Source organism: Ambystoma mexicanum, chromosome 1q (genome assembly GCF_040938575.1).
Source record: "Ambystoma mexicanum isolate Mex_15411 chromosome 1q, UKY_AmexF1_1, whole genome shotgun sequence".
Taxonomy (NCBI): Eukaryota; Metazoa; Chordata; class Amphibia; order Caudata; family Ambystomatidae; genus Ambystoma; species Ambystoma mexicanum.
The window spans coordinates 542,236,164-542,262,101 of NC_090922.1; the positions used below are offsets into that span (position 1 = coordinate 542,236,164).

At 44.3% G+C, this 25,938-nt stretch overlaps 1 protein-coding gene across 1 annotated transcript in view; it reads left to right on the forward strand.

The window, feature by feature from the left end:
• MEGF8 (multiple EGF like domains 8) overlaps window positions 1–25,938 on the forward strand; it is a 1,665,761-nt gene that overhangs the window by 1,415,010 nt on the left and 224,813 nt on the right. Inside the window, exons 39-40 of the mRNA XM_069640964.1 lie at window positions 10,289–10,481; window positions 12,218–12,388. Of these exons, the coding sequence (XP_069497065.1) occupies window positions 10,289–10,481; window positions 12,218–12,388 (364 nt within the window). The remainder of the gene's footprint in view (window positions 1–10,288; window positions 10,482–12,217; window positions 12,389–25,938) is intronic.

A 25,938-nucleotide genomic window follows, 5' to 3' on the forward strand; every position in this document is an offset into this window, starting at 1 on the left:
AGGGATTTTGCAGCAAGGATCAATGGAGAAAGCTCCAAGCAAGAGTTTCTTTGCGATTGGAGGCAGCTCTGTGGTTTTTGCACCCTTTTCAGGAGCCATGAAAAGACTGAGTCACTGGTCAAATTCTTGTTTCTGGTCTGGTCAAGCACTCTGGTGAGGGGTCTTCAAGGACTTATATTGTGTCTCTGGAGAGCCAGGAGGAGGCCACCAAAGTTTCAGCTCGATTTGGAAGACCATGCAAAGCACGATGGCTCGAGGTCCCAGGGTATTGGGGTATTGCAGCCCTGCAAGGTCGCAGCACGACGTGGGATTGCTCAAAATCCAGGTCTTTTTGAGTCTAGTGGATCTCACCAGGTAGTGGGTTGGGGTTGTCACATTCGGGACCCCAGGTCGATTGGAAGGAAGGGTTACAGCAGCTTTTGGTTACTCAGCAGGCTCTCTGGTCGCTGGAAATCGCTATGCGCGTCGTTTCTTCTTCTTCCTCTTCGGTTTCAGCTCCAGTGGTTGATTTGTCAGCATCTTCTAGGTTCAAAGTATTTAACAGAAACTACAGCACAACTTCTGCAATCTCTCCCTGCATTTTACTGAAAGGGGCAGTTTGGCTGTCCAATCAGGACAGCCAGCCCCCCCATTGAGACTGGGCTCCTTTCAGGCAAGGTGAAAGACAAAAGGCTGCAGAGCGTTAGTCTCCTTCCTCGCTTTCTGCCTTCTCAGACACTCTGGAGCATTGGCGGGGAATGCAAAGGATTCTCGCTGAAGACAAATCTCCTACTGAGGTCGTTCTCACCTAGAATGGCAGGGGAAGACCTCAGAAACTGCAAGCAGGCAAGAAATGATGAAAAAAGGAGGATCCCACCATTTTAGAAAAATGGTGACCCTTCTGTGCATTACCAAGGCTGAATTAACAGCCTGCAAGTAAAAATGAATAAGTCATAAAGGTATAACCACTGCCACCAGCCATTCAAGTAAACTTAAAATTATAATAAAACGATACCAACCAGGTAAGTAAGAAAGGGGATACACTGTATCCCCCCAGCGCTCCACATAAGGTGGGGTGTGCTGGCTCACTATATAAAATGTAAAGGGGGAGGAAAATCCCTCTTTACTGCTTGGGAACTCTAGTTCACCCACGTACGTGAAAGAGAAATGAAAATGGGAGCCCATAGGGGCAACCCAGTCTAAGCCCCAAAAGTTTTAGGAAACTAGAACATCAACCATACACTTTGGAGAGACAGGAAAAGGTCACCCATAAAAAGACTAGCTGAGAGGGGAAAAAGATTCCCCCTAGGGACAAGGTGAAATAGTTACATAGTCAAAGCAAACATTCCTGGGGTTGACACAGGTCAGGAAGTGTTATCATAAATATTTATATTTACTTGGCTATAATCAAAACAAAATTTGATTTTTACAAGAAGTCATTTCTCATAACAGGGTAAAAAGTAGTGCACAAAAAGCATGAAGGCGAAAAACAGAATAAATCGCACAAGATGGAGAAAAAGCAGCAGACAAAGAGTAGAACTTTGTTAAGTGATACGGGATGAACTATCAGTCTCTATCGTCAGTTTAAGTGCAGCCTCCAACATCTTTACTGCCGCCGTAGACCATTTTGTCTTCACCTGCAACCAGGCGACACCACCATGTGTCCTCCTCTCGAAGTGCCACATCATACATTAGGGGTAGTAGAAAAGCTTCTTGCAGATGTGCTGTTTTAGCGCAGTTCAGGAGTAAATGTCTTACGGTTTCCACTGCTTGTGTCCCTGGACATAGTCTGCTATACTTTTGATAGATATTTGGTCTGGGTAGCTATGATTTCTTGAGTTGGCATTTGGTTGAATCTCATTTTCATAAATATTTTCTGCAGTCTTTTAGCAGGGAATTTTATGCAATAATTCAGAGGTAAACTCAACTTATTTGTCGTTGGAGGTAAGTGGGCAAGTAACTTATTTGCCACAGTTGCCTCACATGTTTGGATCCATCCTCTTGGGCTATTTTTATCTTTATCCTGTCAGGATTTTGCGTAAGGTCCTCGGATGTGCAGGCCAGGTCTGCCAGCTTTTTTAGCAGTTTTTGCTCCCATTTGTGCAAGGTGTTGCAACGGCCTAGGTTGAGTTCCGTCTGAATCGATTTATATATCGGAAGAGTATCTGGTGAAATAATTTTCCGAAGGAGTCTCATCTGACTTTGTTCGACTGATGCTTTCAATGATAATAAGCCCAATTCAGGTCTCATGACTGAAATTGATGTCGATTTGGGAAGGCCCAATACGGCTTTCCACAGAAAACCTTCCAATTTTGGCCATATAGTGTCTTGGATGTTCACGGCAGCTTCCATAGCATGGATTACCGATGGAACCACCTTTTGCTTGTAAAATTGTATTGCCGGTAGTAGAGAACATTTCCTGTATTTCCGGTCTACTAATCTGGTTTGGGTTGTTAATGTTTTGATTTTTGCCCACAGGTGCAAATGAATAGCTTTTCCCGAACGTGTTGAATCAATCATTATTCCCAGATATTTTATACTTGCAACAGTTTCTACCTTCATGTTGTTTAAAAACCAGTGTGCATTTTTAGTTGCTGTTGATCGATTTTTCCCCATGATCAGGATTTTGGATTTGGTGATGTTTATTTCCAGGTCATTTTTGTCTATGTACTTAGCCAGATTGGTTGATTGGCGCTGTAGCCCTATTTGGGTCTGGTCCATGAGGATCAGGTTGTCCGCGTAGAGTAATCTAGATATTAAAGTGTTACCCACTTTAGGTGGGAATGCTCTTACCGCCGGTTGAGTGTATTGAAAGTCGCCCAGAAATGCAATAAAGAGGGCTGGGGCGAGCGGACATCCCTGCTTCCCTAAATATGAAAATCGTACCTAACAGTGAGGTGAGTCTGTTACAGGGGTAAGTGTATTGCTTTTGTGAGCCTTGCCACTTCCCGTGGTTGTGTATATGTAGAGCTGTATAATCGTATTCATGAGTGTTTGATTCCATGTAAGGCCACACGCTGGAGAAGGTTGCTTACCTGTAACTCCTGTTCTCCAGCATGGGTCTTACCTGGTTTCACATGCGACCCCTCCCTCCTTCCCCTCTCTAGCTCTTCTTGGTTCATACTGCCACTTTACATTTGCTACCAAATTTGAGGATGGCCGCCAGGGGTGGAGTTTAGGAGGAAAAGTGTCATTGGCTAGGGGCAGTATGACCCAAATAACACTGCTAGGCTATAGAGGAGACAAGCAGTTTAAATTCCCAACCTGGCGACTGGGAATATTCGTGAGCATATGAATCCATGCAAGACCCATGCTGCAGAACAAGTTACAGGTAAGGAACTTGTCCCTTATTTCAGCGTGGTCTGGAAATCATTTGGGACCAATCGCTGTGCCAGCCAAAAATAGGACCAATGGGGCCGAGATCAGGACGACGTCGATACGAGAAAAACCTCTATGGATGTGGGAGAAATATGTCTATTCCTTCTCCCTCCTCTGGAGGAAACGCCAGATCTCAATCAGACCTTGCTCTTGCAAGACTCTCACGAGGGGACGTGCATTGTTGAAGTCCAAAGAGGAGGGGGAGTGACTTGTCTTGTCCAGGATTACGTTAACGTCCCCACCTATGATTTCACCATCAATAAAGGAGCAAAGGACAGAAGAAAGGTCAAGAGCAAGGCATGCTTCTCATTTGGAAGGTATACTGACAGTGAGACTGAGACAATTGTCATGGGGTGCCCAAAAAGGGACCCTTTTACCAGAAGGAAAAGACCATTACAATCTGAAAGCACTCCCGTTTTAACGAAAGGTGTCACCTGAAATTCGGATCGCTGTGCCTCTTTTCTTAGTTGAGTTTGCGGCAAAGTATTATCTGGGGTCGTTTCTGTATCAGAGCCTCTGCTCATCTCGAGGTGTCAAATGGGTCTCCTGGAGCATGACTACACTGGCTTTCAGCAATTGAAATAGTTTCAAAGTTGACTTTCTTTTAACTGGAGAGTTCAAACCCTGGACATTGAGTTTACAACCTTAATGCTTCCACGTAGGAGGCTGTTAGGAAAGATATTTTCTTTTTGCAACTTTCCCTCCATAGTTTCCTATGGAACCCCATTCTTTTTGCTCTTTTAATGCTGTCCTGACTTTGTGAAGGGATGTAAAGCCTTCAGCTTCACTTCAGTTGCCTTTTACTCACATGTTATGGGGAAACCGATCAGTCCTTTAGACAATCAATACTGGGAAACCTTTTTTGCCTTTTGAATTCTGGTATTTTTACAATTGCACACAGCACCTTATGGTGCAGTGCAATGGGGATACATTTGTATCACCCTAGCTTTTTACACATGAGATTTTTGGTTACTTGTGTATCTGCCTAAAGACAGGCTGGCCGCAGCAGTTACATTTTTACCAGTTTTGCATTCTTTTAGGTGTGCCCTGAAATGCCTGTGACACAAGATTTCCCTTGTTCTTTGGCCATATTGGAGTTTGACCTTCTTCCTGCCTTCACAGGTCAAGTACGTCCTTGTTAGGTCATGCACTTGTCTGGGAAAGCTGCTGTTTTCGCGGGCTATTGAGCCTTTGCATGTGTGTGGTCCAGGAAGGAGGCTGGGGCTTTCTAGTCCCAATCCACATCACTGGTGCTAGAAAGTCTTCTACTGGGGCAGATGTGAACCCAATAGTTCTCCCTGATTGAACAATTAGTGGTTGTTTGAATGTTGCCGGTCCTTACCATTGGTGGGCTTGGACTTGCTTCTAGCTTGGATTTTGGACAAGAGGAGGACTTCTGCAGCTATTCTTCAGATCTACGTTGGCGCGAAGAATTCCTCGGAGAAGAGCAGACTATTAATGATCCAAAGACTACTTATGAAGTGGCCCCACATGCTTTCCAGTGTCCGGCCCGGTGAAGCCCTTTGTGATGAATCAGCAATGATTACCTCAGAAAACCTGTCCTGGGACCCTTCTCATGTGGCCAGGAAAAGGCAGACGCTTTCTGGTCCTGACCCTGGGGGTGGTGTTCTGCAGGAGGAGCACATGAAGGGGAAAGCAGGTCAAGAGGAATGGGAAACCCCCTTGTTCAGCTTTCCCTGAAACCCCAATCTTCTAATGGTTTATTGAAATACTAACTTGGTCGTAGGGACTTCAAGTCCCATAATTCCCTAAGTACTGGGACGAAGAAGAGGGCTATAGAGGAACAATGCTGCAGGAATAGTCAGATTGTTATTAAACATACCTGAAGAAGACTGGGAGACTTAAATGGCCCCCTCGGGTGCAGGTCATTGTCTAGCATTGCGCATTGGAAGAACAGTGTAATCTGTGTATACAGCCGACGCAGAAGCTGGAGGAGGGAGAAGACGCTGGGACCACTGTTAAGCAGAAAACAGTAGTCAGCCCTAAGAGGGTCTGTGCCTTCAGAAACCTAAAGTGCAGAGGTTGTGCTGCGGGAAGAATGGAAGATGGATGCTTGCCCTCTGAAGACCTGTTTAGGAGAGGTTGCGCAGCGGGAAGTGAAAGCGAGGGAAGCTTTCCTCCCCAAGAGACAGTCTACGGTAGCTGGCGAGCACCAGAGCCTGCTGAGCAAAGGAAGCTCCTTTTACAAGTGGGTACAGGTGATGGCAGACCAGGAGTAGCAGTTTGCGGGGTCGCAAGGAGCCACTGAAGCAGAATACCTGCGAGCAGCGAGGGGATCGGACACGTAAGCCTTAACCAGGGAGTTCACCAGCTGAAAGGGACCCCAGAGCTCTCTGAGACCGCTTGCGTGCCTAACGTTGGCGTTTACCAAGTAGCAAACACTTGTGTATGAGTGGAATTGATACAAATAGAAATTTGAATACCGAACTATCAAAAAGCAGTGAAAGCCATATTTGTCCAAACCAAATGACTGTAACTTTTAGCATGTGAGTTTGTGGAGAACCCAGCAACCTGATGGGGCCATATTATCAAAAGCTAATACATACAACCATTGCCCAATCAAGAGAAACCAAGAACAAGGCAATTCAAATCCAACAGATATTGCCAAACGCAGAAGGGGACTAATAAAAGGTCCATAGGTTGTGAAACTTGTTGCCCAGACTTTGAGAAGCATATAATAAAAGATGGTATAACCCCACATTGCCATAGCCAAGGAAAAACCAACATAAGACCCTACCCTTGTCAGTATCTGGTTACTTATGCAGTGGGGAAACAAGAGTGACAAGAAGGCTGCCCTTCTGGAAAAGGTTATTCAGAAGTAGAGGAGCATAACTTGCAGAGGAGTATTAAAGAGCACCAATGTGAATCTTGTTTTCCCTGAAGAGTTATTAAAAGTTGAATGTTGCAAAATACTAAACATTGTGAAGCTGTTGTTAAAGCTATTGCAAGTTGATCTTCACCAAAGAAGCACTTACTGTTTGTGAAACGCTGTTCGGGTAGGGTAGTATACCCGGATGGCACAGCTTTCAAGTAGTAGGCCTGACATGGGAGTAAAGCAGGTGTGATTGAGGTAGTAATCCTAATGCAGAACAAAACCGTTTGTTGCCACACAGTAGCCCTATGATGCACTCCTTGGGGGGGCAAGCAGTCCCAGGGATTTTACTACGGTCTCTCGTTTGGGACACCCAATGCGGGGGAGCCCAGACTTCGACCCGTGAATTCCACAATATTCTTACTGTTTCTATTGCAGCTTTAAGTTTGAATAAACAGTAAATTGATCAAATATCATTAATTGCAGTAATATAACGTCAGAGTAATTCACAAACAAGAGTTCACTATTTGTTTTCATTGAAACATAGTTTCATTTATCTCATCAAAATTGGGAGGATAATGACCAAACAAATAGGGTGGCTAAAATTTCTAATTCAAAGCCATCATGTACAACATTCTGTTTTCTTACATAGGTGCAATAAAATATATCGAAACAAGTCAAAACAAAAGAAAAACTCAGTTCAAATATCAGTCGCTTTGTGTTTACATCATTCACACAAGGGAGTGTGGTTAAGTACCACTATATTCAGGTCAAATCCAAAATAGCTCCTTTGATATTAAAGTATAGCCAAAGCGTTACAGATTTCTAATAATCCATCTTCAGGGCAAGAGCTATCAGTTCCTATTGAGTAGGTGTGTTACTTCTGTGGGTACCTTCAGTCATTCAGTAGTGACATGCCCGGCTGTGAGAATGGTGCTGATGCCAGCCGGCCACGGAGAGTAGATTGGTCGTGAGAATACTCTATGAGCGAGCAGCGTAGCAGAAGATCCCGGCCGACCGTAGTAAGCCTGGCATCGAAGTAAACGAGGTAGAAGTTGATGTAGTGCATTAAAGTGCTCCTGACAAAACTTATGTTGCTTGTGGTGCTGAAGGAAGAACTGTATAAAACTGCTGTGGAGGAGTTGCATTTCTTCAGAAATACACAGTTGTGGCAACTCATCCTGACAAAGACAATGATTGCTAGTGATGAACTAAGATATATTCTTTGTGAAGAGGATAATTCTGACTCTTGCTCATGGAAGAGAAATAGCCTTCTATTTCCTTCTTGAATCATTGGATTGTTGGAACTTTCTGTTGTGAAGTTGGACTTACAAAGAACTGTGTTGCAACTCTTTTACACACAAGGATTTCCTTATTTATTTTTGGAACTGTGGAGCAGAATCCTGCTTAAATCTGGGGAAGGGGAATTCACCCAGATTTTAAGGAAAGACTATTGTCATATTACAAATTCAATTGTTATATTATTTTTCTTGTTGCCATTGATCTGTGATGCATTACCTCATTTGATTTATTGTATGTATAAGTGTGAGGGACAGATATCCTTTGTTAGAGCGTTTCCTTTAGTTTATTTTAGGCAGGGAAATCCTCATCAATAAAATTGCATCTCTTGAAAAACCTTCTCAAAGTTGTCTGGCTCGCATTTATGACCCCTCACACCTGTTCCTCTGCCTGCTCTCCCAAGACCCTGAGTGGTGCTTCAGACATTGGAGTACTGTAGCCAACACTCCCCTATACCTTTTCGAAGATCCAGCCCTTCTAAGCCTTTGCAAGTGTCCCTGGACTGCTTGGTGGACTGACCAGCTCTCTCGTGGGCTACCTCACCTGAAGCGTCTGCATTTGAGTTGAACTTTGGGGGTCTCTCACGCATGCCACCAGTCACCTTCTCCCCGAATTCCAGCTTCCTATCTTCTATGGAACCTGCCGTGAGTGCTTCAGACCCAGGAAGTCAGTTTTCACTGTTGATGACTGAAGTCCTCAACATTTAAGCGGGGACTGCCTGACTGGAGGCACTGTTCTGAGATGGGAGTCGAAATAAAGGTATGTTTTACTTTCATTTTGCAAAATAAAAAAATAAAAACATTAGCACCCATGTAGGCATCTACACGGGTGCTAATGGGAAGGGGGAGCCATGAAGGGAAGCGCCTAACACTAATGGAAGTGCTCAGAACGCGGGCGTTCCTTTGTTAATACAGCCCGGGTTCTGAGCATTTTCATTGGCTACAGCGCCTCCCAGGGTGCTAATGAATGCTAAGGCACATTTGTCTCTAAATAAGGTTAAAAAAAGTTTCATATGGCAAAATATACTGACATCAAAACAGATAATGGTGAGGAACAACTTGCTGGAATCTTCATAGCAATGTATTGCTTCCAAGGGATGTGGGGGATGAGATGAGGTGGAAGGTTGGGGTGACTGGCAGAGAGGGTAAGAAGAGCAGAATACCAGGGTGCCTACAAAAGAGGCCCACCAGGAAATCTACAGAGTTGGCCCTTCGACTACTGGGATTAACTGTATTTCACTAGCAGCCTCCCTTGAGTTAAGCCAGACTGCTCTTCCACAGTTAACATTAGAGTCCGTTTTTTCCTTTTGCTTGGAAACCCTGTAGGTTAGTTAGATGGTTTCATGTGCCTCATCAGAAAGCTATGGGAAAATGTCCCTAACAGTCCTGGTCATAATATAGTGTGCTTCCTCAGACAAAGGAAAGATAACTGGAAGACCAGGCTTTGTGGCCACATGGATGAATCGTTCAGCGTCAGGTGCTACTCGGTGTTTTAGTGTTAAAGTACTGGGATACCTCGTATACTGTAAAATTTTATGAACGGTCTTCCCATGTATAGTGCTGGGGGACTAAAATGCAGACACCGTTAGGGTAGGTAACTTGGACTTTGTCAGACGTCAACTATCGTTTTATATTGAGCACTAGTGACGGAGGAAGAATTCATACCTGTTCAATGTCTACAACGTTCTACCGCATTGCCTTCCGAAGGCCAATATAACTTTACAGTCTATGCACAGAATGCAAATGTAAACAGATTCGTACTGCTGTTGCTTGCCTGTAACAATAGTTTGCTACTTGATTTCTGTCACCGATTTAAAGTTCAAATCAGTGTTAAGTATTGCACAAGCAGTCGCAGATATACACTTTCTTTAGCTGTGTTCCATAGGAGAGTTGGTTTAGCTGCAGGGCATGCAATGGGAAGCGTCGGGGGAGGGGAGGAGAGGGGGACGAAAGTGGAGCGGCAGGAAATTCGGTGTCACCGCAATGCCAACTCCCTTTCTGGCATAGGGAGGGACTCGGGAGTATCATCTTATGTCAGATGTGTAGCTGTTTCCCGTTGGTAAACGTTTACTGGTTTTATACATTGTTAAACTGAAGCAAGGGCTTCTTTGGGACACTCCTCTCAGTGGCCTTTTGAAAGGAAAATGTTGTGTTCCTCTTTGTGTTCTCGTGGGAGACTGTCCTAAAGAACTTGGTCTTGGATCGCAAGCCATTTGGCTGAGAGGTTTGGGGTGTTTTGGTAGTGGGAGCTGTCAGCCCTCTTGCCAGTCTCCAGCTGGGAATGAGTGTTCGTTTAGCTGGCTTCCTTTTTCCTAAACATGTTGTGAGTGATGTTTAGTGTTTTCAGCTGATTATATTGGTCAATGCACAGCCTTTGTAGAGATTTAAGGACGGGTGAGAGGACTTGGAAATAGCAGGCTTAAAAAGTCTGAAGGGGCACAGAAGTGCCGGACATTGTGATCCTCTGACCCGTGTCATAAAGGAATATCGGGCCCAGGGTTGTGGGACATTGTGATGCTGTTGATTGCCCCATCAGAGTCTCCTTACAGTCTTACAGGCCAGCCATTGGCAGTGATTTCAATTTTAAGTTCATAAATAAGTGCGCATTCCGGCCTCAACCATTAGAATCTACCACAGTTCCAGGTGCACGAATTGTTACAGGTAAGGACTATGCATCCTGCCCTTGCAGCGGTTGTGTGTGTATGTACATGTGTGTCTCGCTCCCTTCCCCCACACCATATTATCCCTCACATGCTCTTCCAATAATGCTTCCTTCGCCTCTCTCTCTTCCGCCTTCCAGTGTGACAGGCCTCTGCCGACCGGTTTGTGATCAGGGCTGTGTCAACGGGACGTGCGTGGAACCGAATCGATGCCAGTGTCACTTCGGCTACGTGGGCCAGAACTGCTCGGCGGAGTGCCAGTGTAACAAGCACAGCAACTGCGCCGGCGTTGGCGCCCAGGACCAGTGCACCGAGTGCTTCAATAACACCATGGTAATGACGGGGGAGTACTACTGCACTTACACTGCTAACACACGGGGAGATGTGGCCCCAGGGCATAGAGTATCAGGACTCGGCATCAGTGGCCAGTGCCGAGGGGCACAATGACACTAGCATCATGTTAAGGAAGGGGGTCGAGGGCAGGCAAAGGCCAGGTCGAACACAAAAAGGGCCTCGAAAAGACGGATTTTTAGTGGAATTAGAGGGCAGTATAGGCTGTATATTTTGGCACGTAAGGGTGCAGTCGCGAGGCAACTTCGTCAAGAGGGTCACCAACGGCTCAGCAAATAAAGGGCGCCTCGCCTCCAACTCAATGTCATGCAAACAGCGCCTTTAATAGACGCTATTTACATGACACTGAGCTGGCGGCAAGGCGCCCTTAAACACAACACACTTTACACGACCAGCGGGGGGCTCGGTTCTATTGTTTGGCTGACACTTGTTCTAGTATCCGGCGAAAGACACAACTGAGCCCCCTGATGTTCTGCACTTGTGGTGGGCGGGGTGGGAGGCGCACAATCTCACACAGGGCGCTGGCAGACCTGGGGCCGGCACTGTAGCAAAGAAGTGAATTGCATTCTTAACTAGAAATCAAAACCGAGGAAAACTCCAATTGTGTTTGTATCATGGGTTTTAACTTTCGTCCCACAAAGCATTGAACAACCAAGTATTTCAACATGGAATATTGGTCGTGCAGGCCATCCAGCGGTTACTGGCTTATAGGGAAGGCGAGCCATTTACAATTGTTTGATACTGGTAAAGGTCATTTAGCAGTACCACGTTATTGTAAATGCCCCGTTGATAAGGTGGGTGTGCAGTCCCACAAAACGCAACATATCATATGCCTTAAGCTACAGAAATGAACTGCTAGTTTTCAGTGTTTTTACTTATTGTGCCTAACCTGCTGTTATCAATATTAACAGTGCCGATTTTTTAAAATAAAATGAAAACGCGTCTTCACAATTAAGACCTTTTATACATAAGAACCTGTTATTTTGTATGCAAAAACAATCTGCGCTGTTCGTCTTGATAACGTATTCCAACCGCTTAAAAAGGTAGAGTAAATGAAAATACTGGGTAAATAATTTCTTAAACTGAAAGCCAGACTAATTTCGGCCTACAGCAGACCAAGCAGGGCCTTCAGTGGTGTGATGGGTCCCAACAGCATCTCGCAGAAGGTGGCCATTGCTCTCTTCACGTGGTGACGGTCGCCCATCACGCCAGTGAAGGCCCCGCTGTGTCTGCTGCTGGCAGCCCAGCCTCTGCAATCCATCACGGCATCTTGTGGTCTTTGGGGACGAAGGGGGAAAAAAACGGCAGCACTCACAACCCCAATAGCTGTGACCTGCTATACACTAGCAAAGCGCACTTCACATAACATTATATCTTGATAGGTAGTGGGTGCCTGCGGGGAGCCCGGCAGAGACCTGCTCAAAAGCAGTTTTTTGAAACCGCCATCCCACTTATAACACTGTCTCTGTGTAAAGCGCTTACAAAAAGAGTTCTTCACAAATAGAATCAATGCCTGGTCACTCCTAGGGGGCTCATCCCCAAATAACTTTTAAACATTAATTACATTTCAAGTGTTTGATAATATTTATTAGCCAAGTAAATTGATATAAAATAATCATGTGAAGAAAATATGAAAACTGGCCCTCATATAAAGTCTGAAGTTGGTGAAGCGGCTGTAGCATCTGCTCACACACCCCTTTCCACTTGTGCTCTTGCAGGGAGAACATTGTGAGAAGTGCAAGCCTTTGTTTGTGGGTTCTGCGGCCAATGGAGGGACCTGCAAGCCTTGCCTGGACTTCTGTCGTGGAAATAGTGCTGTTTGCATCACCAGGGAGGAATTTGATAAAGCGAAGGCTGATCCCGCCAAGTTCCAGCTGGAGCGCGCCTTGGTGAGTAAAGTACTTCCTCCTTTGCTTCTCAGGCTGTGACAAGGAATGGCTGTTGATTGTTGCGTTGACAGAGGTGGATGAGATTAGCAGAAAGGAGGTACTAGTATACATAATCAAGTCTTCCGCCGCAAGACGTATTGATTTTAAGTTGGTTTTATTTACTTGTAAACATTGGTGGAAATTGAAGAAATACTCTGGGACTCCAATGAGAGGGAGGGAGTGCTGAGGGCCGCAGTGCTAGGACTGGTCTAGTCACTGCAGGCAAATGATGGGGTTGTAAAAAGTGTACAAACTCACAGTAACACTCCTTTTTATAGAGATGACTAAAACATGCCCAAATCACATAATAAACCAACCTGATAATATATACATTGGTGTAGTGGCACATTGAGCAAAATTGGTATAATTGAAGCTTTATTTTCCCCCATCCTTAATGGAAGTCTACAATTCCCAGCATTGAATGTAACACAAAACTGAAATAAAATACATGTGGTCATTTCTCACAGTATGCAACTTTATTCACTTTCCCTTTTCTGCTTGCTCACCATCTCTAGTCACTCACAGTGCAGTCATCTAAGGTTAATGGCACTTTAATGTTATATTGCTAAACTAAGGGGGCTCTGCCACACTGGCTACTTTGCCCAACCCCCACCCCCCTGCCGGTGACTGCTGCACGTTGAACTCTGCAGCTTGGGTGCTTGTAAGGATATTCCACCAAGGGCTCGCTTCGTTCACCCGCCGACCCCCTCTTTTGGGGAATAGGAAAGCTGGGCATTATACCAGCAAAGTTGGAGGAATGTGGGACGGAATGAAAACAGCCCCATACCTTTAGGGCATACAGTGACCCCAAGTAAAAGCGTTACGGGACCGTCACTTACACAAGTTCATCACACACCGTCATAAGTTAATGTCAGTTAATAAACTTCAAACGCCTAACAATTGTAGATTTGAACAGGATACCATCAAAGTTGGATGCATGTGGAACGGAATGCCACCAGACTCATATGAAACGTTACACAAAATCGTCATTAAACACAACTTGAACTCCAGTGAATGGACTTCAAATGCCTTAGGAATTGCAGTTTGGACAGTATAGCATTAAAGTGGGCTAAATGTGGAACGGAATGACACCAGACCCTTGTCTGTAGGACATACGATGGCCCCAATTTCAAGCATTACAAAAATCGTTAGATAAAAACGTTACATGAAATTGTCACTTATGATTTTATATTATAGGATAGATTTAAAATAAAGACAAACTGCCGCATCTCTTCAGTTAATCTCTTTGCTGTGTGTAAAGCTGATCACTGTGGATGTGTGGCTGTTCTGGCATGGCCTTTTAATTCTACTGGATTTAGAACCTGGGAAAACAACTTTTCACGGTTTCTAATCTGGGGAAATCGGGCCCATTTCCAACACTGCTGCTAAACGTGAAGGAAGCGCCCAGTTGTCATTTGGAGTCACATCATGTTGGCATATCCTTTGACGTCAAGGAAGAGGATCCTGCAATGCTTGTAAACACATGTGGACCCTGGTTAACCATTCTGACTCATTAGATAGAAATAAAGAGAACTATTAATGGCCTTATTTTTAGGCAGACTGCAATTTGTTTTTCAGCCTTAGATATTAACTATGTTTAAGATCTTAGACAGCATCAATCCCTTGAGCCTGCAGGGGTGGGCTCCACTCCTCGCCTGAATGCCTTATATTGTCATAATATTTGCTATGATTTATCTCTTCCCTCCATTTACTGCAGATCCTGTTTTGGGGTGATATCTAACAGTTTTGTGACTCTGGTCCATTAACCTGCCTCTTCTGTTACATCCATGTTTTTCTGCATTCACGTTCTAATTGGTATCATTTTTTTTCCCCATCAAAATCACAAGCCAAAAACAGGTACCACTGTAGTGCCTATTGCGCTATTACTTTCGACATATTGTATAGTTAAAAAAATTGCATAATCTTAAAATAGCACCAATGCAGCAAGTGGGTTATCACGGCACAACACCTAATAGTGCCCATCTTTTAATGAAAAGACCAAATGAATTACACAGTAATAACCCCCCATGCGTCTTGAATTTAATCAAATATGTTTTATTGTATTATCAACTAATACAAGTATTGCTATCACAAGATGAATACTGGCTGGTACATTTCCTTATCCAAGGATAAACTAGCTTCCTGGGCAACATTTCTAATAACTGAAACAGTTACAAATTATATTTTTTGCGTTCCAACACTTCTAAGTTAGTATTGTTCTCTGCCAACCTGTGTTTCACCATATAGGTCTGACATAAATGTATGACTGTGAGAGCGGACCCCTTTATCGGCCGGAACTGCATGTTGAAAGTGAGCGTCCCCACAAATGCAATAAGAACTCCCCAATGACAGTCAATAATGGACACACCCCAGGAGGGAATGAGACCAGGACCAAGTGCGGGTGAAGATAAAAAGTAAAAGTTTATCCAAAACCGAATAGGGCAAGCAGAGAACTATGCAGACTCAGAGAGCGCTCTACCAGACAATAGAAAGACATTCATATTTATTACAAAATAACCAAAATAACGTCATCAATGAGGTAAGCTATATGGGGCACATAAGTCGTTGGGATTGGGTGGCATAAACTAGACACTATACAATGTTTAAGGACGCTGCTCCAGGATTGGTGGAAGTCCACATGGTGCCTGTGCGGGGTGCACGGATCAGCTGGGCTCATCGGGGTGGAGCGCAGGGTCAGACGATGTTTTTAGCTGTTAATATTTACCCTACTTAACATTTGCCCTTGTGGCCATACATCCTTTGACCGTCATCTATCTAATTTAACACATGATAGATATATTACTAACCATTTGACCTGAACAATAAAAGTGAGAATACATGGGTCCAGGTGGCAAATTTATTCATGAGATTATGTTGTCACACTCCTCAGCCAATCCTTTACATCTCTTAAGACACTTATTTATTGTTTGTTCTCATGAGAGAAATATATTGCCACACAGGGGGACATGTGTCTGGGGTGAGCTGGGGTGGTACATGGCACGAGGGGCCTGTGATGTTACTTCAAAAGGCATTGAGGTGAGGGGCTTGTTGGCCATATTTCTTTAACTAGAGTCTGGGGGTGCGTGGTAAATTCATAGTGGCATCATGAGTCAGGGGACTGAGGGGAGGGTGGATACTTGGTGCAGTCTCAACGGAAGGGTGAGAGGTCACATTTGTAGCATCAGAAACATCGGTGAGAACAAGGGCCTTTAGCCATCAGCCCAGCATGAGGGGGGAGGTTGGTGGGGGCTGAGTGCGCAGCTCTGCACGAGAGGGGAGAGAAGGCCCTGTGGCCTGTTGCCTGTCCACTTTGCGGGATTACATGCAAATCATTAGGATGCAGGGTAGAACTAGGTCAGTGTAGTTGCGAGTACATTGAATAATAGGCGAGCTCAGATTATAATATAGGTTACACGTTTGTTTATCACAAGTATCATGTTACAAAATAGACTCCATCTACAATAGCCTTGTGGCTTTACCGTTTTGCATTATAAACATTTAGAACCGTATGCTAGTTGAACTTGTTTGTAAACATACATATATAGGAAAACCAGTGAGCATCTGGATCGTGTACCTTGCATCATATCGAACAAGTAAATTAACATATCATACATCAGTATGAGTGTTTGACAGAGAATAATATTCGCCCAACAGTATGGGGCCTAGACATCTAACAGATAGCTTTATGTGCAGTAAAATGGGTAAAGATCTTCTTGTTTCGTTTCATAGAATCAGCCCCTTCATACACAACTACAGGAGGGGATTTATGACCTTTACATAGGGATTAGCAGTGTGGGTGAAACAGAGTGGCATACAGGCGGGGGGCGGGGGGTAATCCACAGTGTATGTCATAAATGTGGGGTCTGCAAGGGGACGGGACATGTTTGTGGCGATTAATTGTTTTCCTCAAACCCAAGCCTTTGCCCGGTCAGTCGCAGGTCAGCAATGAACTGCGGAAGGTGAAAGATAGTGTTTGTCATGTAGCTTGTTCGCGCCTAGTCTCCCGTGGGAACAGGCCTACTGCAAGGATGCAGAGGGGAGGGGGATGAGGGAGGTAACTGGCTCGCTGTGCGCGATCTCGAGGCGAGAGCTGCAGCTCTGCAGGCAGCCTTTGTCCATGAGGCCTGTGGTACCTTGTGCAAAATGCAGTCTGTGGTGCAAAATGGGGTCTGGGGTCAGCCTCTGGCCGAGGTATGCATCCATATGGGTCGTCCTGCAGCCACCCCGCATCCCTGGCCACAGGCGCATGGATGGCCGGTGGACGAATCATAATCTGCAAGTGGGTTGGAATGGAATGGAATGGAATGGAGGGGAGGGGAGGGGGGGGTCTTGAAGACCTTTCCTCCCATACAATGTGGACCGGAGGCATCAGGTCAGCAGAACAGACATCGCTGCCACAAGGACGTTACAACAATGCAAAGAAGAGAGAATGCTGTGGGTTGGAACCTCAGCATTTCCCCAGCCGGGAATGGCCGCAGTTGCGGAGCACCAAAAGGACAAGTACGCACCTGAACTCGTGGGACAACATAGGGGAACAGCACCTCTCCCGCTTCGGGGGCAAAACGATCAAAGTCCGCACTTACCTGGAGTCGTGACCTGTGGCTCAAACAGAACCCATCCTCCCAGCTCTCAGCGAGGACCGCCATAGACCGCAGCCACGGGCATGGGTACAATAGAAAGATTGAGAAATCAGTTTCTCAGCAACACAGTAATGGCAGCAAGGGGCTATGGCGGCTATGAGAATCCATGGTTCAGGAAGGGGGCGGGGCTATGGTTTTTCAACTCGCCAACAAGAGTCCTGATTGGTCAGTGGGTCAAGCCTCTCCTATAAATACTGGCAGAAACGTTACTAAGGAAGATTCTGTCTCTGATTCTTCTAAGAAAGACACGTTTCGAATGAGGGAAGAACATACCCCTGGGCCTATCAAAATCCGGGGTCTCTTCAATCCAGGAAGAAGACATCCATATTTTTACCAAGGAGGGACAGCTTTCCTGACTTCAAGGACTTTTTGAGTTACTTGTCTGGCGTCATATCCAATAAGCTGTGTTCCTAAATAAAGGATTTTATTTTACCGCACTCCGGTCTCCAGCGTTGTCTGTCACAATGACCTGTTGTGATCTTATTCAGGGCATTATACTCATCAGGTATACATCTATCGTACAATACATTTTCAAATTCATCCATACAAAGAAGGCTTTACCCATAAAAATGCCAGAAAAGAAAGAGATGAAAGGACAAAATAAACAGTTGATCAATATTACAAAGTCGCAATGGAGTACAACATTCCTCAATTAACCTATCTTATCCTAGAGAACGTATGCAAGTTTCTCAAACCTAATATTAATTTCATCCAAATGCACATCTCTCATTTTCCAACTAGCATAAATTAATTCGGCACTTCCACTAAAATGCTTCCCCTCATATTTTTGCTTGATAAAGATATTTTGTGAATGGTATGAACCCCTTAACTGCTAGGCTATTATGCATGTCTATGCAAATAGGACGAGCATACTCGTCTTCAGCACTTTTAAATGGCATACCTGTTGACTTCTAAACAAATATATGGAGTTCTATGTAAACTCCTCTACTCAAGATCTTTGCCCAATTTTTATAATATGTGCAGTTTAGAAAAAACATACATGTGTGACACCTTGTTATGATGCACATGTACGGGTTACATGTTACATTAGCTATTGCATTATAGCCTAATTATACATAGACATTGAGAGATGTGCATTACGATGAAATATATATTTGGTTTATTGAGCGACACACACAGATGCTCTGAGATATTAACAGGAATGTTGAAATCCATTGTGACTTTGTAATATTGACCAATTGTTTATTTTGTCTTTTCTTCACTTTCTTTTGTGGTATTTTTATGGATACATGTTTCTTTCTTTGTTGATGAATTTGCCAATGTAGTGTACGATAGATGTATGCTTGATGAGTACAATGCCCAGAAGAAGCTCTCAATAGGTAATACATTCATGTCAAACCCATGTGGTGAAACCCGTTTGGCAGAAGACAATAATACTAATTTAGAAATGTTGGAACACAAACAACTGTAATTTTGTAACTGTTTAGGTTATTAGAAATGTAACCAAGGAAGCAAGTTTATTCTTGGATAAGGAAATGTACTAGCAAGTACTAATCTAATGGCAGTAATACTTATAATAATTACCTTTGTTAGTTGATAATACAATAAAACATATTTGATGCAATTCAAGGCGCAATGTGGATTATTACTGTGTAATTTATTTTCCATTAAGCCTGGGAAGGATATTTACAAGATCAAAGTAAAGCTTTTAAAGTGTGCCCACTGTCACTGAGCGCAGGAAACATGTATTGCTTCTGAAAGCTGCTAAACATTCACCTGTTGCCACACATCCAACTCTGAATCTAGATGAGATGACCTAAGTAGACATCCCCATAGCAACACCCATTCGCGGACTTTAAAGCCTTGTGATATCATCATGTGTAAGTACCTACACCTAAAACAAAGTCGATACAATGGCAATTTCTCTAGCGTCCTGCTTTCCCTCCTTCAGAAAAAGCTGTCCGAGAAAAGATAACAGTCACTTTAAGAAAAGTTTAGAATGTTTTGGGGACCTTAGGTGCATGCCCTCCTTGCGTAGTCCCCACCCAAGTGTGACCAACTGTCACACTGAGTTCCCGTTTTGCCGTCAGCACGACGGATCAGGATTTGCTGCGCTCTACGATGCCCAACTTTTTGGAGGTATCCTTTAGCGGTTCTCTCCTATTTGTATTCTAATCTAACATGTTTACTTTCTTATAGTGAGTGCATTCATCTGATAGTTTGTATGCAGAGACATGCTTTTCTCTCTGCTACCTCATTGCATCAAGACCTACAAGACATATTCTTACAGTTACCTCTTGATGGTAAAATCTTGTTTGATATGTCAATAGATGACATTTGGCAAAAACGCAAAGGCAAGTGTTACAGCTGCAAAATCATTAGGTTTGATCTCAACAAACTCATCTTATCACCAGAGTTGTAGGTCATTTAAGCCTCTCCAGTCATCTTTGGCTAGGTCAGCTTTTTCATCTCCTAAGCGTCATTATTTTTCCATTAAATGTTATTCAGTTATAAAAAAAAAATACTTTAAAACATTAACAATTTATCAGAATTCAGAATGTTTACAAGAATACAAAAAAGACAAAAAGCAATCAGTTCAATAAAAAAAAGAATAGATCCAACAAAGTATGCATCATTAGTGCAATAAAACGATCATATTAATTTTAAATCGATTTAAATGCAGGACATTTCCAATCAATAAAACATGTTACAGATTTCTTAAATTAATTCCATAATCCTTAAAACAACATATTAGCAATACTTAAATATATTAAGCTGGTTCTAAGTTTAATGATTTTATAAAACCAGTCACATCCAGTACTAATGAGGTTGTGCGGCCTGCCAAGCACAATTCTCATAACGTGTTATTGATATGATGATATGATAGGTTATTTATAACACGCTTAATACCCAGAGGTTTCTAAGAGTGAACCCAGGTGATTGAACCTGTGTTTCTCCGTGTCGCCTTGCTTCCAAGGCAAGCACGTTGCGGCTGAGCTATCCTCCCGAGACACATCTTCAACAGAGGATCTTGCAATCCTTTTAAAATAAAGGCTTGCACATGAGATCAAGAGATGTTGAGTCTCAATCTGTCTTTTTCATTGCAGAATCAGCAATTCACCATTTCCATTGTAATTGAGCCACATTTCCCAAGCACCTCTCTCATTGGGATAAGATACCATTTGACTCTTAGGAACTCAAACCTAATGTATTTATCAGGGTAAATTGCTAAATAAGGAGCCAGTGCTCCAATGGTCTTATAGTCAAATTGGCGATGCTGCAATGACTGTTAGATGTGCATGGTGTCGAGGGTTTAAGCCCACTCAGCACAATGTAACTTTTTTTTTTTTTTTTACATGTCCAGGGTTTTGGATAAGATCCTTACGCTACAATCACAAGGACTCCTGTACTGAGCGATAAGTAACATAAGCCCAAATAGAATCATTACCATGCCAACAGTACCAAGTTTTTTAAAACTACAAAGCGTGAATCCTCCAGTGGATCCAAGATTTATAAGCATTATTATGCTTCAATTGAAAAGAGAATAGAGGGGCTCATTATGAGTTTGGCGGTGTACGGTAAAAGTGGTGGTGATGGAATTACTGCAGGTGACAACCCAAGGTTGCCCTTGGGCAGCCGTGTGCTCATGCGTCGCTAAATCTTAGCTGCGATTTTATACTTTCATTTTGCCAAATTCAATTAGTAATTGAGTTCTTGCATATTCTTTGTGAAATTACAAATAAACGTTTCATAAAACCAAATGTATGGTGAAGAAGCAGACATTTGTGTACACAAATTCATGAGGATCAGTACAGCCAATGCATTCGGACAGAAGTGCCCATCTTCAGCGCTGAAATCCCTGTGTATCATCAATAAATAAGGGCAAATGACAAAAATGAATAAAGTCTGAGTAACAACATTTGCTTCAACTAGTATCATTAAACAACATCCATTTAGAGTACTGCAGTACCTTTGTGTACTCCTTCTAATAAAACAACTGTTGGAAAAAACAGATAAGAAAGGGACTAATTAGTTTTCAAGTACCTTCAAAATATAAAATGTATATTCAAGACATTTGCAGAAATCACTGTTAAAGTCACCTGTGTTTCTTCTATGTCGGCGTGTAGCCGAAATATTGCGTGCTGTTCGCGTATTGGGAAAGTGGTGAAAGTATCTACTGTCATTTTCTGTAATGTAAGGTCCTTCGTTGCTAAACCATTGCTCTCCTTGGTATAAACATACTGTGTTGATCTTCACAATCTGCTAAAGACAGGCTTTCTCAGGCAGCAGAATGGCGGCGGCCAATATCGCTATTTGCTTACCTGTCTGTGTGTTAGCTATAGTCTGCGTGACGTCAACCATGTAACGGCATCTGTGGCGTGGATGAACCTCTCTGGTGATCCACTGTTCGACCCGGGTCCCCCTCTGCTGGGCTCAGAGGGTATCCGGCTAGGACCCCCTCTGGGGGGTGGGCAGAGTTCCTATGTATCCTATCATATAGGATGGTGTAAAGGTGTTACAGGAAAGAGAGGGATACCACGTCTCACCATCCGCTGTCCTGCTCCCAGTCCCTGAGGACCCCTCACCCAGGTGATCCTCCCACACTAGTCCACCCCTAGGGTCTGGATCCAAACGTGATGGCTGTGCCCTGGCCACTTGAGAGAGAGAGAGAGAGAGAGAGAGAGAGAGATCCGTGGGGACTAGCGGTTGAGACACCTTCTGGTTTCTCACATAAGGCAGCGACATCCACCTTGAAACAGGCTGCATACCCGACCATCCCACCAGATAGCGATGATAAGCGTTTGAACACTTGGGCAAGGAAGGTATTTCTTTCTTAAACACCTCTTGCGCTTTATCAAAAATTCACATTCACCCGGTGGGACTGTGTAGCTATGGCGGCTGGCCATATACCCAAAGGGAAAGAGAGAGACAGATTCCTGAACATTGTAAGAGACGGCAAGGAGACTATGTGCAAGCCTCTACAATCAGGATTGGACTCAGCTAATTGCATCAGTAGAGCCATGGTGGCAAGCACAGTAATGCACAGTTTTGCGTGGTTGAGAAAGTCAGGTTTTGCACCAGATGTTCAGTCCAAGCTCCTCAACATGCCCTTTGACAGCACCCAGCTGTTTTGCAGCAAAGCTGAGGAGAGCTTAGAGAAGCTGCAGACCTCAAAGGCAGCGGCCAAATCCCTTGGAGCCGCCATCAGAAAGCTGCAACCCTCTCATCCCAGTGGATCATCTTGGAGGGGGTAAGTCGTTTCGTTTCTACTCAGTTGGAAGGGCGAGAGGACTGGCTAGTCAAAGGGGTCAGAAAAGATTCCCTCCTGGTGGATGTGGTAAAGGTGCAAAGTCTGCCCAGCAATGGCTATTTTACCATCAACCGCTGCTACAGCCGCCTCAAAACCTCTCTGATGCCTTAGCCCACAAAACCCTGGTGGGAGGCAGACTCGCATAGGATCTGCAAGAATGGCAGGGTATTATTTCAGATGTGTGGGCGTTGGAAACAGTAGCGCTGGGTTATTGCCTCCCCTTTCAAAAAAGGCCTCGGGACCATCCACCGGGGAGCCACTCGCTTGTCCTTAAAGCCAATTTTGACACTAGAAACTGGTAGGCACCAGTAAGCTTGCACACCGAAACCGGTCGACCGACCACACCATTGATATGGCCTGACCAGGTGGTGATTGTCTACATTTTGGGATACAGATTGTGGCGTTGGTGGCCCTCAGTCATTTGAAGAAGTATACTGCAACAGGAAGCAGTATCACTCCCTGAATGTCCAGGTCACCTGCAATCCTAACCTCCTCATAACACAATGCTGTGCCTGCTTCCATGGTTTCACCCACGATGCCATGGTCCTGAGGAACAGCACACTGCTTGAATAAATAGAGAGGCACAGAGGGCAATGGGCGTGGATATTGGGCAGCAGGGGGGTACAAGTGCCATCACACAGACTATTGTATTTTTGTATTTATTGAGCGCTTTACTCCAAAGCGCTATACATAAAAATTGACAGCACAATAAAATGAGAATTGATTCAGTTACAAAACATTTTCAAAAAAGCTTTAGAATTGAAGAAGATAGTTCCTTAGACAAGTGCGGAAAGAAGGATAGTCAGTAGTAGAGCAGTAAAAGAAAGGAAGAGAATTCCAATGATAAAGAGCAAGAAGAGTAAATGAACGGAATCGGGATTGGGCACAAGGAGGACGAGGGACTGTAGGAACTGGGATTGTGAACGAATGGACCGAGTGGGGGTGTTGAAGGAGACCAAGGATGACAAATAATTGGGAGCAAGACCGTAAACGGATTTAGACACAATACAAAGAAAATTACATTTCAGTTGGGAAGAAAAATAAATCACAAGGAGATAAAAGGTAGAGAAGGCGCATAGAAGCATTAAAAATGTACTTAAGGGTGGGCCAAGCGAGAAAGAGGAAGACAAAGAGAATAATAGAACAGTAAAAAAGGTGAAAGACAACAAGAGATGAAATTAGGATCGTGGTAGCACTGAAAGTCAAGAAAGAGAGAGCTTTACGGATATTAATGAGATGGAAGCCACAAGACTGGGAAATAGTAGAAATATGAAGAGAGAAGGAAAAGTCAGTATCCAGGTAAAGACTGAGGTTACTGTTAGGGAGAATTCTCGGTTTAGGCTGAATTTCCTAACCTAGTGAGTCCCCCAGCAGCTTTGCTGGATTTTTGGGGTTTCTTTTTTTCTCCTGCCAAGAGTGAGACTCTTTTACCCTCACTCTTGGGCATGATTTGAGTGTGTTTCTTTGAATCTAGATGTGTTTAATGGGCTATGGGGTCTTTTACTCCATAGAGCTTCATGTGTTTTTGTGATGTGTGTTACACAGCACCCTCAGTGCAGTGACACAAGGGTGTCATAGTGACCCCCAGTATAGACTCCATACCCTGGGACTGACTACTGTCTCCCAGGGCCTGTAAAGTCACCATTGACTTTACTAGTCTTAAATTCTGAACAGAACCAGTACAAACCATCATATTGTGGACGTACTGGCTGGGGCAATTCGATTGCCCCAGGGTCTGTTAGTCGAGGGGGCACGTCTCCGCCCCCCCCCCCCGATCGAGTTTTGGCTGGTGGCAGTGGATACTACTTTTAATATTCAACCGCGAATATTTCCCTATGGGATTTCCCATTGTTTTAGGCTACTACCTTTATTTAATTATTTACGGTAGCCTCGAACACACCGCCGGTTTATTTAATTAATATTAATTCTCCGGTTGGTATTTTTTGCCAAAACTTGATTCTAAAATGGCGTTTGTGTTCTCTTCTGTGACTCCAACCCAAGTTGAGCCCTTTGTTCCACTTTTTGGCGGGCTTCTCCACAGAAGCCCTCCAAAGTGGTGCCACTCTGTCTGGGGTACTTAGGAGGGGTGGAGGGGAATTTAGGCACCCTGGACTGAGTTGCCTAGGCAACAAACGTCGCACTCCGTCCTGATTGGTCCAAGTGGTGAGCCGGCCGGCTCACCACTTAGCATGTTTGAGTGACAGCTAGGCTGAGTGAATGGGGGTTTTCTGCATAAAGCAGGGATTTGGGGACTGGAACTTCAGAAGTCGCCACAGGACCTAAGAATCCGACGAGGGAGAAGCTGCGCCGACCTGCCACGACACCACCACCGGTGGAGCCCTGCTGGACCGTCTCACCACTTTTCCCAACGACAGAGGAGATCTCCTGCCAGAGAGTCTTCTTCCTTTGACTGGTGGGGATAATCAGTTTCACTGTCTTTTCGCCTTCCCGACGTACCTCGTGGCCGCCTTGCCTGTGCCAAACACCCCGGCAACCGGGATACCACGTTTTACCACGACCGTGAAACAAAGGTACCACCTTTAACCGGGAAACTCCATGGCTGGTTTCTTCCCTGGTAGTGCAACGACCTTCATCTTTCCTCCAAGTCGAGATCTTCTCTTCCCCTGGACGACGACGCAACTTGCACCCACTACCAGGAACAACTGCCACCGCTGGAGGATCCTTCCCACTTAAGGTACCGTGTCCTGCCTGGCTTCCCTTGCTACCGACTGTACGGGGTAGATTTAGCCCCCGGCTTTCGAACCTGGGTTAGCCTGGGACACCCTGGCTAAACTTTCCTAAGCCTCTCTAAACTCTTTTTGAACCCTCTGCAAGACTTTCTAACCCTAGTGTAACTGTGTGATCTTAGGCGCATTTGTGCTCTGCTCTCTCTAAGAGTGGGCCCAGCCTTTGGACTTTGGCTCACCAGTGACTTTTGCTCTTCTGCCTTGCTAACAGTGTTCCTGAATCTTAGAGTGGTGTACCTTTCCATATTCTGTCTTTTTCCCTCCCTTTCTCACAAACGTATTGGAGTGCCATTTAGTTAAGCGCTCACCTCTGTATGAAAATAAGTGGTGTTTTACAGTGACTTATCTGATAAGGAAAAAGGGGTGTATATATTACAATAGTAACTGTGTTTAGAATATTTTACAATAAGAGTGCTGGAGTGTTTCAAACAGTGTGTTTTTAAATAAATAATTATATACTTTGATACCAAAGCTCTGGTCAGTGTTTGCTTGTATTATTGTATCTGAGTGCCTATTGTGTATACTTTGCATACTGTCTAACTCTTCTTGAGAGAAGTCTGACTGCTCAGCCACAGCTACCAGGTAAAACTGGGTGGTACAGACTGCTACCAAGTGGGTTTACTGCCAACACCTGTAGTCTTAAATCTTTTGCAGTGTTCCCTAAGGGAACAGCACAGGTTTCTGCCTAACAGTTACGACAGCTGGAAGGAGGTAGAGAGGAGGGAGGGAAGGAGCCAAAGGAGGCAGGGGAAGGCAGTGGGGGTGGTGCTGGCCAGGAAGAAGAGAACTTCTGTTTTTGACTAATTTAGAACAAGAAAGTAACTTGTCATCCAAGATTTCATAGCAAGTAAG